Source organism: Uranotaenia lowii, chromosome 1 (genome assembly GCF_029784155.1).
Source record: "Uranotaenia lowii strain MFRU-FL chromosome 1, ASM2978415v1, whole genome shotgun sequence".
In the NCBI taxonomy this organism is placed as follows: Eukaryota; Metazoa; Arthropoda; class Insecta; order Diptera; family Culicidae; genus Uranotaenia; species Uranotaenia lowii.
Genome location: NC_073691.1, coordinates 87,015,976 through 87,033,747, shown reverse-complemented (window position 1 = coordinate 87,033,747; position 17,772 = coordinate 87,015,976). Strand labels below are relative to the sequence as shown.

General features: G+C 39.7%; 2 protein-coding genes across 2 annotated transcripts in view; one reads left to right on the top strand and one right to left on the bottom strand.

The window, feature by feature from the left end:
• Positions 1-17,772, top strand: part of LOC129739041 (irregular chiasm C-roughest protein-like) — a 557,100-nt gene that overhangs the window by 122,430 nt on the left and 416,898 nt on the right. The window lies entirely within an intron of this gene.
• LOC129737593 (uncharacterized) lies at positions 973-11,857 on the bottom strand. The gene is made up of 5 exons (XM_055728755.1): positions 11,652-11,857; positions 9,887-11,571; positions 6,386-9,808; positions 1,086-1,216; positions 973-1,038 (listed from the first exon to the last, which is right to left on the bottom strand). Exons 1-5 carry the CDS (start codon positions 11,855-11,857, stop codon positions 973-975), a joined length of 5,511 nt encoding a protein of 1,836 aa, XP_055584730.1.

The following is a 17,772-nucleotide window of genomic DNA, read 5'->3' as shown; positions in this document are numbered from 1 at the left end:
CATGATGACAAATCATTGTAGGCTGTTAAAAAATTGAATATCGCGCTGATTTACAAATCATTTAGTTAGAGCAAAATTATTCCATTAATTTTAATAAAATAAAATGGTAAAATCAATATGCAAATTAAAAAAAGCTCTACCAAAAATTGTGCTTAAATTTTAAATGATTCGGATGCTGTAACAATTACCAATCACGCACCCAGATGAACTCAATAAATATAGCATTCCGTTTGCCTTAAAGCGGTTCACCGATTCCGTAATCACTCTCTGGAGCCACCCAAAAGTTAACATCTCTTGTCAGACCGTTTTGCTCAATCGATGATTCCTCTGAAGCTATGCTGTAATATTATGGAAATTTCGTTGAAAGTTTACTCTTCAATTATGATCATCAATGCTAATTGACTGTAAGCAACGGAATTAAATATCTCTGCATGAATTGATTCAAATTGGATTTCTATTGCCTCCGTTTGTTTGCTACACAAAATTTAGCGTTTCTACAAATTAAACTTTTTTGAATTTCATTGCCTCAACCGACCCGATTGATCGGCGAGGGCAGTAAAATGTTGCAAAGTCCGAGACAACAAAATGAAAAAAAAAAACGCATAAACCAATCGATGCAGCATCAATAAACTTTCTTTCTCACTTACACTCGGAAACACCTGCCTGCACTTTCCGAAATTCACTCCATCAGTTATCGATTCCAATCAACTGTCGGGGATACAAATGAAAATGAACGAGCAAAGGCGATCGGAAATGGCATTGCAATATACATTGCGTTTGATGAAATGCAAACAAGTCTATCAAGTTTGGGATTGTAGAGCGTGTCGATTTTATCGGTTTGACATCGGTTTTGATTACTGGAACTTGAAAATTTGAAAAATCATCCGCAAGATCCTAAAACGATTTAAAAAATAGCGTCAATTCCAAAAAAAAAAGTTCACAAGCATTCATTTTTTTCAAAAAAAAAAAAAATTAAACGCAATCCTCGCCCCGCAGCAAGTTCTTAGGAGGATAAATCTCGACAAGCACGAAATTGATCTGTTGATTCAAAAGGAAAGCGTCTGGAGAGCTTTTCCAGTTGATACCTCTACGTCTACCTTTTCTCGGAAACACTTTAGTCGTTTGCACAGCAAATGTGCTCCAGCCGAACATGGCAGGGAGATGACGATGCGTGCTGTTGGAACTATTTTCACCTTGTGGAAGATCAATGAATTTTCTGGAAACGAAATGAACCCAAAAAACAACACACATAGACACACACCTTAATGAAACGTGTCAGTTTGATTATGCCAGTCGGAGCTTTAACGAGGTACAGTAAACTGTGAAGAAAATATCGAAAACGGTCTAGATTTAAATTTGATTTTAATAAACCTACATACGAAAAGATATAATTAAGTTATAATAAACTAATTCCATCTTCTTCGAGATATTCGTATTTTTATTCCACTTCCAGGAGTTTGAAAGACTTCAATTTAGACTTTCATTCAAATGATCCAATTTTGAAATTCTATTGGCAGTTACTCTAGGGATACCATAAGTACTCTTATAAGAGTACATGTACTCTATTTCGATTAAAAATGGGCGTTCTCTTCTTTTTTAAAAATTTTACTTAATATACTGTAGTTTTTTGTTGAAAGAGATTTGATGAGAAAAACCAAACGATTTCTTCCATTTTATGATATTTTTTTACATCTTATGCAAAAACTACACAGCTTACAACAAATTACTTTAACATCTTGTTTTAATAAACAACATTTTTAGTCGTTATTCAATAAGCGCTTTATAGTTTGCAAACAGTATGCAATATGCACAAAATTTAGATTACTTAGAAAAAGGGGTAAGCACAACCTATGTTTTTAATAAAAAATCGAATGAAAAAGTTTGAAAATTTATAGTTTTTGATATATTTGTGATGGCATAAAGCATACAGCATTGCAGTATGTTAGGTTTTGTTCGAATTATTTTACATTTTTTCTGTCAAAAATAATTTAAGGAAAAAGCCTAATGATGTTGCATACATTTAGGGGTAAAAATACTATAAAAAATTCTTCAAGCTTAAATCTTAAAAAATAATGTTTGAATTTGTGAAATTTGGAAATAACAAACGCGTGATACATACCAATCATATTCCAGCGTGTGGAAACGAAATTTTAAAGGTTAATCTTTGATTTGCATTTTAGCCCAGACTGGTAACTTAATTATAAATTTTTTTTTAAAAAGTAGTATGATAGTATGGACTTTTTGGTCAATTAAGGTTGAAATAGCAATTCAGAAACAGTTTGTTCCCATCTCTAAGCTTCCAACCAATCACTCTTTGATAGCTAATATACGCATTTCTTTATGAAAGGTCGTTTTTAGTGGTTAAATAATTGAACACTTTAATTTCCAAAATTTCTAGTAATTATAGATGATGAAAGCTGTCAGTCTTTCGTTATTCATTACTTGTTTGAATACCGTCATGAAAATTGAATTTTATTTGCCTTTTATCAAATTCGGATGAAACAGCAGGTCAAAAAGCTAAAAAAAGGGAAATACAGACATATTTTTGAATCGCCAAAAATATTCTTTATCCTTTTAAAGATTTGATTTACTGTTTCAAAGTATGAATTTCATCAATTTTAGTTGTAAAAGCTTTAGCTTCGAGCAACCCTCATACCCTATTGTATCTCTCGTATACGACCATCATATTTTCCAGATCAACATTCTAGCACGCTGCTCATTTATTTTGTTTGCACAAAACGCTGATAAAAGTAAGCAACACCCGCTCATACGTTAACCATTTAACCGCTATCTTCTTGGAGGGAGGTGGTTCTTCTTCGAATAAGCACTCAGTTCAGTGGCAGTTTGGCAATCACTTGTCGAGTTTATATAAGCATGGAAATGGTACGAGCTGATTTGATATGTGGTTTAATTTACCTTATCCTTATTATTTTATATTTTTTAACATAAGGTTGGCAACAAAAATATAATAAAACATTACAATCAACATTTTGCTCAAAAATTGCAGAACCACAGGGGCTGGAGAACAATTTCTCAGTACTTTTTTTTCTGTTAAAGTTTTAGCGCACTTCTACCATTGTTTCCGTAATTTTGAAACATTTTAAGACAGCTTTCATTTTCATTCATTTTATAAATTGTTTCACAAATAACACTGTTGCGGTTAGGCTAGGCTTGCCAGATACTTTAAAAAATGCGGGACATTTCCCGAAAAAAGCAAGACCCATCCGAAAAAGCGGAATGTTCTAAAGACTTTGCAGAACCTTTTTTTTCCTGTAGGGGAGAGCCCACTGCGACCAGTAGTTGATCTATTGTGGTATTTACCTTGCGATGATTGCTGACTAAGCATTTTATCTCAATCGGGTATGATCAAAGATGTATGATATAACCTTCTTAGGGCTGATATGCAACCATATGTCTTGTGCGCTTATTAACTATGCCCCAAGTACACGCTCTCTCCTATTTAGGAGGGCGCAGCAGTTGCATAGAAGATGCTCTGCAGTTTCTTTTTCGAACCCGCAGAACCGACAGTCGTCGTTTTGAATAATGTTTATCCTTTTGAGATGCTATTTTGTTGGACAATGTCAGGTAAAGAGACCTGTGACATAAGTTCAACATGTTTTTGGAGAGTCGTGCGCTTGGTTCAATGAATCTTTTTGCCTGAGTTGCTCCTTACGCTGTTTTCTAGTTGGAAACAATAGTGGTGCTTTCCCAGTTCTTGAGCTCCATAGTCAAGGCACTTCTCGATACTCCGCAAAAAGAGAACCCTTATTTTGTGATGAATTTAACAACTACAAACATGTTCACAGTATGAGAAAACACTTGAAAACTAGTTTTCAAGCTCGAAGAACCAAAAAAAACTTGTTTGTATAGCAATTAGACCTATATGTCGAAAATAGGTCCTACTAAATTCCTTAGGTACTTATTTTGGACCACTCAACATAACCTGGTATTAAAATTGCTGTTAAATGTTCATGAACGAAATTAAGGGTGATACGGTCAAAATTTGGTCAAGGGAAAACGCGTGTAAATCGGCGAAATCGTTTATTTAAAAAATCAAATTAAATTTCATTTTCATGTTTAATTAGTATAAAATTCAGGAAAAATATTCAGTTAGGCTTCCGATTTTCCAAATCCGAATTGCCGGGCCTTACGCTTAACCCCTGCCATCAGATTTTGTACAAACACCTTGTCCACCTTCTTCGCCGTAGAAAGCCAGTTTGCCTTGAACTGCTGCTCGTCCTTAATTGCAAGATGCCAAATCCGGCAAAACAGTACGGAACAACCCTTGTTTCTTCAGGGAAGGCAGCAGACGTTTATTCAAACACTCTTTCACGTAAATTTCTTGGATGACAGTCCCGGAAGCTATGAAAATGCTGCTTTTCAATTCAGTTCAGTTTTGACAGTTTCATCTGCTTGAAAATATCTGCTACCTTTCCCCTTCCTTTTGCCGTACAAAACTCCTGTCCTGAAAGCTGCTTGTAGTCGGCTTTGACGTAGGTTTCGTCGTCCATTACCACGCAGTAAAACTTCGTCGTCGTCAGTGTACAGCCTCCGGGGTCGCGCTTTGGCCGTCGTATTTTGTTTATCATCGCGATTTGGAGTCCGGCTCGTTTTTTGGCTCGATGAACGGTTGTAGACGATACACCCAGCTTATTTGCGGCATCTCGGAGAGAGAGGTTATGGTTTCGCTTGAACCAACCGGCAACTCTCTTTGTCGTCTCAGCGGCTTCCGGTTTTCTATTCGACGAACGTTCCCCAAACACATAAATTACATTTGTAACGGTTGATTTGGCAACTTTTAGCGGTTTTGCCAGCTTTGCGTGCGAGTAAGTCGGATTTTCTCGATGCGCGAGTAAAATTTGGATACGCTGCTCTTCTTCCTTGGACGGCAATTTGACAACTGAAGAGTGAATTCCAAAATCAACACACACACACACACACACACACACACACACACACACACACACACACACACACACACACACACACACACACACACACACACACACGCACACACACACGCGCGCACACACACACACACACACACACACACACACACACACACACACACACACACACACACACACACACACACACACACACACACACACACACACACACACACACACACACACACACACACACACACACACACACACACACACACACACACACACACACACACACACACACACACACACACACACACACAGGCATACATTTAATTATTGGAAATTAGTACAAAAAATTCTATAACATAGCTGAAAACATAAAAATTAATGTTTGGATGGATGGAATTTTGAAATTAGCAAAGGCGTGATGCGAAACAACCATATTCCAGCATATGGAAATGAGATATTAATGATGGATCTTTGGTTTGCATTTTGATGCATTTTAGCCCAGACTGGTAACTGAATTATAAAATGGTTTATTTAATAGAATTGGCGGTTCTCCGGAAGAGAATGTACACCAGTATGGGACAATAAAAACAATATGAAATTTGTAGATGATATCATCAATCCAACGCGTCATAATGGGTAAAGTTTTTATCGGGAACGAAAAATGTAAAAATTTGTACATCTATCACTCGATTTTTTAAAAACTTTCTTTGAGAATCAAAAACTTTAAAAATCTATCTCACGATGTATGTCTGTTCGGATAGGTGGCCGAAACTAAATTTTTGCAGCAGATCGGGTGAATAAACAGCTCAAAACTAAACGAGCATTTTATTAGTATTAATTGTAGGAGTAATAATCATGAAGAACTTACAATTTTAGTTCCTGGCTCGTATTAACATCAAGCCACGCGTGTGCGGATTTTTGGAGACGTTGTAAGCCTGAGAGATCTGTATTTGATCGACTTTAGTTTAAGGAAGATAATTTGATAATTAGACATTTGATAACTTACATTTTAATCTCGTAGATTGGTAATCTTTTAGCTTCAGGTTTAGCGAACCGTAACTCGAACGAAGATAATCAGCTTATTTTAAGCTGCTCGTATTCCTTTTATAGGAAGAACCTGAGAATCTGGTGTTAAACTTGATTTAGATATTAAAGAATATTTCTAATCCACCAGAAACTTACTTTTCCACTTGATGTTGATAACTAAACACAGGTTTTAGCAACCGATTTATAATTTTTAGCGATATCAAATAGACGTGGTAAATTCTTTTCCGGAAACCTTTTCTATTCAACTTTTTTCCTCCTACTTATTCTTTCGTTTTACTTCTTCCTTATCTTTCTTTCTTTCTCCTATCTCCTGTCAGATTTCTTGTCAAAATAGTTCTACTCATCAGGTATGCTCAATTTTGGCGACTACACTGAGCGATTTTAACACTCCCCCACCCGTAAACCTGGCCGAATCAACCGGTTTTAGCCAGATTTACCAAAACTTCCTACCTCAATTACAGCTAATTTTACCACTGGACGCTTGTAGACGCCTGTTGATGTGCGTACCCACGCTTGTCGCACCTGTCCGTCTCTGCCAAGGATGACATCCTCTATCTGCCCACGAATCCATCCATTCCGCTTCAAGTCGTCGGTGATGAATACCAAATCTCCCTTTCGCAACGGCTTTGCTTCCTCCAACCACTTCGTTCGAACATTCAAAGAAGGAATGTATTCCTTGAGCCATCGTTTCCAGAGCTCGTCCGCTATGAACTGAGATCGCTTGTATAAACTCCGTAAGGCTGCAGCTTGGTTAGTCGGAGCGATTGAAGGATCCTTTAAACCTGAAGAACTACCTCGGGTGAAATGGTTCGGCGTGATAGCTTCGGCATTGGCAGAATCTTGAGGCACGTAGACCAGCGGACGGGCATTTATAATCTCCTCAGATTCGGCAATCACAGTGAGCAGAACTTCGTCGTTCATTCTGGTTTCAGTTGTTAACGCTTTCATAGTCTCCTTAGCAGAACGCACCAATCGCTCCCATACTCCCCCCATGTGGGGAGCCGAGGGCGGGTTGAAGCTCCATCGAGTTCGCGCATTGGTAAAAACATTAGCGCAAGCAGTGTCGATGCATTTAATTTGGAATTCCAACTCCTTACTTGCTGCCTTGAAATTTGTTCCGTTGTCGGAGAAAAAAGCTATCGGAGGGCCACGTCGTAGAACAAATCTCCTGATAGCCATGATGCACGAATCCGTATCCAGTTTGTACGCGACTTCGAGGTGGATTGCACGAATACTCAAACAACAAAAAAGCACGATCCAGCGTTTTTCGACTCGCCTGCCAACGGTCACATTCACGGGTCCGAAGTAGTCAACTCCGACGTAGCTGAAGGGTCTCATAACAGGAGTGAGACGTTCGATGGGAAGCGGGGCCATTCGAGCGGGCTGTGGCTTAGACTTCATCACTCTGCACCACTGACATTGTTTCATCACCCACGCTATGTTTGCTCGTAGGTTTGGAATGAAGAATCTTTGGCGAACCTCATTGACGACAGTTTCCCTATTTGCATGCCCGTAACTTTGATGGTAGAACGCAAGGATGTGATTAGTGACATCATGCCCTTTCGGGAGGATGATCGGAAATTTCGAGTCGTATGGAAGAAAATCTGCAGTCAAAGTTCTACCATTTACTCGCAACACGCCGTGCTCGTCGATAAATGGATCCAACTTATACAAAGTGCTGGATTTTTCCAATTTGGACCAATTTTCTTTCGGAAGTGTCTGGTTTCTCACAAGAATCGTAATTTCGTCGCCAAATTGTAGCCGCTGAGCGATTTTCCAGAGAACGATTTCGGCAAAGCTGAACTCCTCCTGTTTGAGCGGAATTTCCTCAGAATTCATTGATTTTAGTACGATGGTTTTCAGTTTCGGTGTTGCGATGACAGTTTCGATGGACTTTCCTTGACGACTTCGGCGAACATTTGAGATGAAACGATAGACACAGCACAGTGTTTTCAATAGTACGTTCCACTTGGATATTCGGGTTACATCAATAATCGGATCATCTATCACGGCTGCATGGTAAAGGTGACATACCCGAAGTTCTTCTTTTACGTTGGCATCCGGCAAAGCCTGCGCTGGCCACTCGGTTTCGTGTTGAAATAATAGGCTCGGTCCTCGGAACCAGGAATCATCGGATGAAATTGAATGCCCATTCGTCCACTTTGTGAGGATGTCAGCAATATTTGACTTCGAAGGTACCCACTTCCATTCGTCCACTTTCGTCTCGTGTAGAATCGAACCAATCCGGAAAGCGACGAACGGTTTGTATCGTCGTTGGTCCGAGCGAATCCACGAGAGCACGGTGCGAGAGTCAGTCCAGAACACTCTCTTCGTTATTTTAAGGTCGTGGTTGGATTCAACAGTATTGGCAAGATGAGATCCCAAAACAGCTGCCTCGAGCTCCATCCGAGGGATCGACTGCTGCTTCAGCGGAGCCACTTTAGTTTTAGCCATCACAAGAGCACAATTCCATCCGCTGTCAACAGGCATTCGAAAATAGCAAACGGCTCCGTATGCCTGCTCGGAAGCATCGACGAAAGTATGCAGCTCCAAGTGACTGTATATCGTTGCAGAGTTCTCCTTTAGGTAGCAGCGGGGAATTTCCACTGCGTCGATTTGGGGCAGCAGTGCGGTCCAGCGGCACCATTTAGAAAAACATTCGTCGTTGATTTCTTGATCCCACTCACACCCTGCGCGCCATAAGTCCTGCATCAAAAGTTTGCCGTGTACGGTGAACGGCGCCAACAGCCCAAGCGGATCGAATAAGCTCATAATTCCACTCAGAGCTATGCGTTTGGTAGGACGTCGACCCGAGAAAATGAATGGAAACAAATCATCGCGTACAACGGTAGAAAAAGTGAAGACGTCTGTTTGTGTTTTCCATTTTATTCCCAACATTCGCTCGGACTTGCAATGGTTGTCGCCTAACGAAACTTCGCCCGAGCACGAATCTACTCCGAGAGCTCGTAATACCGTCGTCGAATTCGAAATCCACCCGTGCAGAGAGAAACCTGCTTGTTCGTGGATGTATCTCACCTGCTTTGCTTGTAGGATAGCCTCTTGCTCGGTGTTGGTGCAGTCGAAATAATCATCGACGTAATGACGTTGAGAAATGGCTCTCGTTGCTTCTGGGAATACGTGGGCAAACTGTGTGGCGTTGTAGTTCTTAACATGTTGCGCAGACGCAGGGGAGCAAGCCGAGCCGAATGTACACACATCCATGATGTAGATATCAGGTTTGAGTGTTGTTGTTTTTCCGTACAAGAATCGTTGCGAATGCTTGTCGTCAGATCGCATTCGAATTTGATGGTACATTTCGGTAATGTCCGCACCAAATCCTACCGCCCGCTCTCGAAATCGCTGGATGACCGCAGGTAGTGAGGTAAGAAGGTCTGGACCTGGTAATAATGCTGAGTTCAAACAGGTTCCACCGAATTCCGCTGCTGCGTCCCAAACGAGACGGATTTTGTTGGGTTTTTTAGGATTTAAGACGACATTTAACGGCAAGTACCAAATCCTATCCGTGGGTGCTTCAGCCAGTTCCTTAGGGCTCGCTTTGTGAGCGTAATTTTTCGACACATACAACGCCATCTGTTGGTGCACCGCTTGCTCGAGCATCGGGTTCTTCTGAAGGCGACGAGCGAAACTTCGCCATCGGTTTTCCGCCATCGAGTAGTTGTTTGGTAGCTTTATGTCATCCGACTTCCAGATTAACCCGGTTTCGTATCGACCATCCACTTTGATCGTAGTACGTTCTAAAATATCACGCGCCCTTCGCGAATCTTCAGATTCCGGCAATATATTAACAACAGCATCCAATTTCTCATCACAAAAAAACTCTTTCATGCGATCGTGCAATTCTTAGTTGGAAATAGCTTTGTGGTATCCAAGAAAACCGTTTACAGCAGGGCCGCAATTCGGGCCGTAAATGGACCAACCTAAATGAGACCGCACACCAATAGGTGCATTCGGTTTTCCGACACGAGCTTCCACTGGTGCTAGTAGAAAAGCGTTGTTCAGGCCGATCAGTAATCTGGGCTCGTCGGCGTTTTGATTTTCTATCGCTAAACCTTGTAGATGACGATGCTGGTTGACGATATCTTCAAAGTTGATGCGCTGCTTCGAGAGGTGTAGTTTTTTAACAGTGTGTGCGTTTTTGAGCTCAAATTTTTCCATATTCGGATCACCTGCTATTTCAAGCGAAACACATTTCGATGCAGCCTCCGTTCGCACAATATTCGCCGTCCACTGAAGTACCAAAGGCTGGGGTGTGCCAGTGGCTCCCAACTCTTGAACGAGATCATCCTCAATTAGTGTCATGGAGGACCCTTCATCCAAATATGCCCAAGTTCTGATGTGTTTGGAACCGTAAAATAATGTCACTGGAATAATTCTAAAAATTACTGACATTGGTTGTCCGGAATGAGCATTCAATTGGCCCGGAAGAGGTTGCTGAATGTTGGGAACTCTGTTCACGTCACGATGAACCAACGGATGATGATGGAGCCTACAGGATCCAACGTTGCAGGTTATTTTAAAACGGCACCAACCTTCGTGGGCGTTTAGACACCTCTCGCATAGCTTCCATTGAGCCATCAGCTTCACTCGCTCCGCCAGAGTCATACTGCGAAATAAGTCGCAGTTTCGGATCCGATGGATTTCGGTTTTGCACACCCTACAAGATTCCGAAGGCATGCCAAATTTCTTGGGAGGGGGGTTTGAATGTGTGTGTATGAAACCTTTCTCCCTCGGCTTCATCTTTTCGGGTGACTTGTCTTGGAACTTGACATCCACAAACAACGTTACTTCGTTTGCTTCCGACACAATGATCGAAATAAAGTCAGCAGACGTACGCAATGTAACTGTTGTCTGGAAACGTTTATACTGCACCCACTCTCGCTTAGTCGTAGCTGGCAGTTTATCGATCAACTCTTGGATGAGTGTCGGATTAACTAGGTGATCGTTGAGTCCGGCTGCCTCCAAATGATCGCACAGTTCCTGTACAGCAATTCCAAATGGAATGAACGTTTCTAGGCGCTCGGTTTTCGGGGAAGTGACTCTGCGCACCTTGCTGAGCATCGTGTGAATCAGCTGCTCCGGACGACCATAAAACTCTCGCAGCTTTTCGATAATTTTCGGTACAGCTGAGGGGAACATCTGTCTGCTGCGAACTGACTCGAGTGCAGGGCCTTTCAGGCACTCCTGAAGTCGAACCAAATTATCTTGGTTGGAAAACCCGCAAGCTTGAGTGGAGTTATTAAACGCGCTGATAAATAGCGGCCACTCTTCCGATCTGCCGCTAAAGATAGGTAACTTCCACGAGAGTCCTCGACGAGCAGTCAACTGTGCCTTAGTTGGTCCTGAAGGTAAATTGGCATCGGCTACCATCGATGAAGCTTGGTGTGCAGCGTCGGGTTCAGAGTTACTGGAACTTGTGTTGCTCGATTTGGGATTCGGATGATGGAACTTGGGTTGCATCAGTTCGGGCACGGCAGAGTAGCTCTTCGTAACAAACTGCTTCGATGGAGAGAGAGATAATCGGGAAATGTTCTCGTTATCTTCGGTTTTGGATGACCACCAGCATCGATGATAGCTGGATCGGTTTGGTTCAACCATGTCTTCACTTTCGATTGAGAGTCCAGGGGCGGATTGTGGGAATCCAAACAGGTAGCACCCATATCGTCAGCAGGTAACAATAACAACCTCTGACGCTCGAAATCTTCCCGTAGTGCTTGTTGTTTCCTCCTGAAGGCAACATCCTCGTCGAGCTGCTTCTGCAGCATCTGTTTTTCTTGAGCTAGCCGAAATTCCTGTAGCTCCCTCTCCTGCTGCCGGCGCTTTTCTTCCAGCTGACACTCCATGAGAATCTTCTTTTCCTGGTAAATCCGATCATTTTCTAACAGCTGCATTGTCGCTCGAACTTCGATCTCTATGCGCTCTAATTGTTGATGAAGTTGAGCTTCCGAGATGCCAGATTTACGACTGCCGCACGAAACCATCGTAGCATGATCGGATCGCTATCGGACATTTCCGGATTGTCGTTCCCGGAGGACGTACCAGGCTGGGGAATTGCAGCAGAACTCGATTCGATAGCCGACAGGTTTTCCGCATCTCGACTGACGGTTACAGTTTCCAGAGAGGGGATAACTTTCTGCGAAACTGGTTGACTTGCCTTTTTGACGGTTCCCGTTTTCTTCGTCCGCTTCGTCTGGCAGGCGTCGCATTTGAACTTACGGTTCGCTACACCAGGCGATTCTCCGACACAGGCATAATGGAACCACGTAGAGCAAGAATCGCAAGCAACCATCTGCTGATCATCCGGTCGATCACACTTTCCGCAGCTTGAAGCCATATCCAAAGTGAGGTTAAGTCCTCAATAAAATTTTTTGAGAATGTTCGGATAGGTGGCCGAAACTAAATTTTTGCAGCAGATCGGGTGAATAAACAGCTCAAAACTAAAAGAGCATTTTATTAGTATTAATTGTAGGAGTAATAATCATGAAGAACTTACAATTTTAGTTCCTGGCTCGTATTAACATCAAGCCACGCGTGTGCGGATTTTTGGAGACGTTGTAAGCCTGAGAGATATTTTACTCCTACAATTAATACTAATAAAATGCTCTTTTAGTTTTGAGCTGTTTATTCACCCGATCTGCTGCAAAAATTTAGTTTGTCAATTATCATCAAAATGTCATTATCATTTTGTTATCATTTAATGATTATTTTATTACATTTTATTAAAAAAAAATTGAATAATTTTTGTGGTATACAAATGTTGCATATAATCTTGATGTTTTCTTGTAAAAATTGCTCTAAAATTGCGCATAAATGAAAAAAATTACACATCATTTGTTTTTTTCTGTTCGACTTGGAAAACAAGGTGATTAAATTCGGGAAAAATCTGGGCTTTATTCAATGAAATCCGGGCAACGAGGCTGGACCGGACTTTTGTCAAATTTTGTATAAATATCCAGACAATCCAGAATTAAACCGGGCAATCTGACAACCTTAGCTTAGGAGTCTAATAAGCTATATCCATTACCAAACTAAGTCCATTTTTAGAGGACTATTCCAACTAGGATTGTTCGATCTTCGGAAAAAGATCGATCTTCAAAATCGATCCAGATGAACGGTTCTGGGATCGATCCATCAAAAAAAATTCGGAGCTTGAAGATCGATCTCCGAATAATCGATCTTTTCCGTTTGTAACAAGAGGGAACTTAATTAAAAATACGCAAAAAGACACCAAATTTGTATAACCTTTCTACATATGGAAGAAAAAAAAAATTCAAGCGTTTTTATGAATGGTGAATAGGAGTTAGTGTTTTAAAATAATACTTATCAAAACCCAAATATTTCGGATATTTGATATTTTTAAGTAATGAGAGATATCAAACAAAGTATGCATTAAAAAATCAAAAATCAAATTTATTTATTTTTTTGGAAAATGTAATTTTTAGAAAATCGCTGTTATTTTTTAAGATTAGCGAATTATAGCAATTTTTTTTATATTAATCAATCACAAACAACTTCCTGCACCCAATACACAAGGTTGGGAAATAGTTTACAAAATTGTATTGAAATGAATTAAAATTTTCTAAAATTATTTTTCAACTGATCATGAATGCTTATTGAAAAAAAAATCGGCTCGACAAGGAATCGAACTCGAGAGATAACTCTCCGACACCTTTCCATTAAGTAAATCGTCAGATGTAAACTAGTCAAGCTGTAACTCTATAATTCAGTTAACTGCATCAAATTAAATTCACTGCTAGATTCTACGGCAGAAAACGCTCATCGTGCCTCGGTTGATGGTGCCCCTAAAGTGACTGATGTTCAGATTTCGGAACAAAAATTTAAAAAGCATTTTTAAACGTTTATATCTTCTTTTTTAAGTTTCATACAGTTGGGAAATTGACTTTTTTAGTGCCTGAACACGAAACAATGATGTAACTCACATATTAAAGCTGTTTTCTAGAGTTATTTAAATAAGCTTCCTCATTAAGGTGGCCATTATGCCTTTTTTCCTAAATAAGAATAAAAGATCGAAAGATCGAATCGAAAATAAACCGATCTAATCGATTTTTTTTGGCCGAAGAATCGATCCAAAAAATCGAAAATCGGAGTTACAAAAATCGATCTTCCAAGGATCGATCCAAGATCGACCAATCCTAATACCAACACTGATCAGCCTTATTTTTCCATTTAGTTGAAACAACAAGGAGATTTTACTGTTTATGCTTGAAATTTACATACCTTTTTTCTGCCTTTAATAACTTTTTGTCGTTACTCGTATCAAGGAAATGTGTGAAATAATCTCAAGAGAAAGTTTCTTAGCCAGATTTGTGGAACTAATTGATCGTACACAAATCTATTATTTCTTTCTTCGTCTTAAATTGATTTTAAAATTGGGTACTAGAGGAATTAGAAAATTTAAGTTTTCTTCAATATTGATATTAATTCGACAAACATAATCAATCGATCACTATCAAACACTAAAGCATCAAGCTAACGATTCAAAACATTCGTTTCAACTCTTAAGAATCCTTTGTACCAAAGTTCAATAGTCAATGTTTATGAGCTTCCCTTCCATCATTTTCAGACCTTGATCATGACCTATCCGTCAGCAGATTCGGTTTCTCTGTGGTGTCCCTAAATAATCCCAATGACTTTGCAGCTAATTTGATTTTAATACAGCCATTGAGCTTGATTGGTACCTTTCTGTTCAAAACTTTACCGCATCGTAATTGACCATTCCAATAAAACTCCCCTTTGTTCGTGTGCCCCCAATAAAATTGGTACAACATCATAAAACTGCCGTAACATTTCCTCTTTAATCTCGTGTTCATCGGCCATATGCCTCCGGTTGAGGGAAGGAAATCGTCTTCTCCGGCTTCTTCTTCTGGCCTTTACTTTTTTTTATTATTAGGCTTATGCCTTCTGCAGCAGGAAACCAGCCTCTTGACAGTCTCCGCAGAATTTTGCCAATGTCCCAAATGGATCAAAAGTTCTAACCGTGTTTCTCAAAGTGTCTACACCTTGAGCACCTTCGAAGAGCGCCCCTGTGAAAAAAGAAGAGGAATTTGTGAAAACGAAGGAAAACATACAACAGCACCGAGTTCTTGTAGCTTTTTCGGGGGGAAATGGTGCCCAGCAAGGAGAAATTCCGAAAAGTTTTCCTCTTATATCATTGGCCCCCTGGGGAAAGGATTGAAGTGTGAGCTGCACGAAATGTGCCAACGAGACATCCATAGATCTTTGGATTTGTAGAACACGCCCACCAACGAGAAACGAACAACGGTAACATCGTACTAGTTAGATCCTACCTACAGAACAGCGGGGCGGCCAGGTCAATGAAGCTTTTTTCGAGCATCCCTCGAAGCTTAGGGTTGTGAATTATTAATTTTTAGTTTTTGTTCCGAGCATTTGGGGATGTAGCATTTTTTTCCTTCGCCCTCTACATTTCTCCACTCTTTTGTGTTTCATTTATTCGTCATTCGCCTCTATGGAGTGCAGCGGTGAGGTGAAATTCTAATGTGACATGTGAACTTTTTTGTCTGTCAAGCGTAGCTGAATAAACCATGAACATCAACATTGGATACCGTATCAAAATAATTTGCTTCGAAAACTTTCTCTGTCGAATGAATGGGTATAATTGTTGTTGCATGGCGAGAATTTGATTGTCAGTTTTTATTGGCCAAACTTTTGTGCAGCCCCATTAATTAATGTGGTCCAGTACAATTAGCAGCTCAATTCGAATTTAACGGAGGCTTTTTAACTGAAATAATATCAAATGTTTTTGAAGAATGCAGAAAAATAATTCGGTTATGTTTGAAGTATTCCATGGTTTGCCTTAAGAAATCAATAGAAATATTCAATTCATGAACCTAAAGTAAAGAAATTTCATATTTTTACGAAAACGTCCATAGAAATAAAAATCGATGAGAATCTTTTTTAAGAAGGTCATTTGATAGTACTCTAGTTTTTACGATTATTTGTAATATCATCGAACTTCAACTTTCCCCACATATATTTGTGAAGTGTGCTTGATTGCTCCACAGCTTCGAATCGATATGATTTATTGGTGGAAATATGTTTTAGTGGATTTTGAAAGTTTTGCTCAGTGGGACATTCTAGCTAAGAAACATCAACAAAGGCGGCATCCATAAATTACGTAACGCAAAAAATGCACTTTTTTGACCCCCTCCCCCCCCGTATGTCACAAATCGTAACGCTTCGACATACCCCCCTATGAAAACTACGTAACGCTGACAATTACCCCCCCCCCCATCTTTTCATGATTTTAAACACTGATTGTTGGGGAGGTCGCAGGTGTCAATAAAACACAAATTTTGATAGCGGATGCTTAAAACTAAAATATATAATTCAGTTAGTTAATTGTTCGTCATTTAGAAGTTCCAGATTCAACCTACATTTAAAGTGTTCCGACAATCCGATATTCTGCCCTTCTCCAACTCAAAATAATTCAAATATAGCTGAGCTACTCAACGGATTCGATCTCCTGCGTTATACTGTGAAAACTTCTATAGGATGCGACGTATTTCTGGCACTCAACACTTCCAAATCTGCTTTTGCAATATGCAACTGTGATAAACTGCTAAACTGGTATTTCAAATGATTGAGTTAGCATCAAGACTCGAACTGCTATTCGCCTAGAAGCACGTTTTCACCTTATCTTCGATCAGGATCATATCTGTTATGACAACAAACTGACAATGACAGATGTCGCTGGAACTCACCCTTTATCACCAAGGGGCTCGCCAACACTGATTTTCGAAGGTAAAAAAATATTACATAATTTTTTTAACGTTCTTTAAAACGAAATTATTATCCATCCAAATCGCTTCTTAATAGGTACTCATTGATGATAACTCTTTCATAAAATAAACTAATTGTCTTATTTCGAGTTGCTCTGCTTGTGACCTGCTGATCTACCTCGTTTACTTTATATTAATTGTTCAAGCAGCATAACTTGTTATGCAAAATATACTCCACTTAGTAAAATTCGTCTGAATAATCAAAATAGCTGATCAGAATAATCAAGATCAATTGAGAAAAAATAGTAAAATTTCCGTCTGAAGATTGGATTGAGTTCTTGGGGGTAAATGTACCTAATATTCGGGTTTCCAACTGTTATTTCACGGACATCCAATACACGTTTAGTCTATCTTAGAATCTTTAAATAGGAATGGTTACAAACCAGTTTCCATCTTGTAAAAGCTTACAAATTTTAAGCTGATTTTGGTTTGCTTATCATTCAGCTAAATTGCATGATATAAAAAAAACTGCGATTAAACTGAATTCTTTTAGGAAAAAAAATCGTTACGTAACGATGAGCATGCCTCCCCCCCTCCCCTATGTCACAATTCGTAACGCTAGAGCTTACTCCCTCCCCCCCTAGGAGCGTTACGTAATTTATGGATGCCCCCAAAGACAATGAACTCGACGAAAATTTCGTTTAAGTTTAGAACAAAGTATTGTATTTAAATTCGAAAGATAACACCAAAATAAGCAGTTTCCAGCAAAAAAGTGAAAATGACCCAAAAGTCACGAAGGATTCTTGCGTAGAACGACAATGAATGAGAAAAAAAATTCTTCTAAAATACCCATAGTTTGAGAATATACTATTTTCAACTTTTTTTTAAATCTATCCAAACAATAAACAAGAAGAAATTATTTTTTCTGTATGTACCTTCGATGCATCGGAAAAGCATAAAATTAAACTAAATATGTTATATAGCAGTTTCCTAGATTCAGGGAAACTATACTCTATCAGATGCATGAAATCTAAGGTTCTTGACTA

Bases quoted from the DNA above. Each gene is read 5' to 3' on its own strand.
- LOC129737593 (XM_055728755.1), bottom strand. From the start codon at position 11,857: ATGCAGCTGTTAGAAAATGATCGGATTTACCAGGAAAAGAAGATTCTC. The intron at 1,217-6,385 runs GTAAATCTGGCT...TTTCGTTTCCAG, and splicing joins AATTGAGGTAGGAAGTTTTG to AAAATTCATTGATCTTCCAC. The intron at 1,039-1,085 runs GTATCAACTGGA...TTGAATCAACAG, and splicing joins GAGAAAAGGTAGACGTAGAG to ATCAATTTCGTGCTTGTCGA.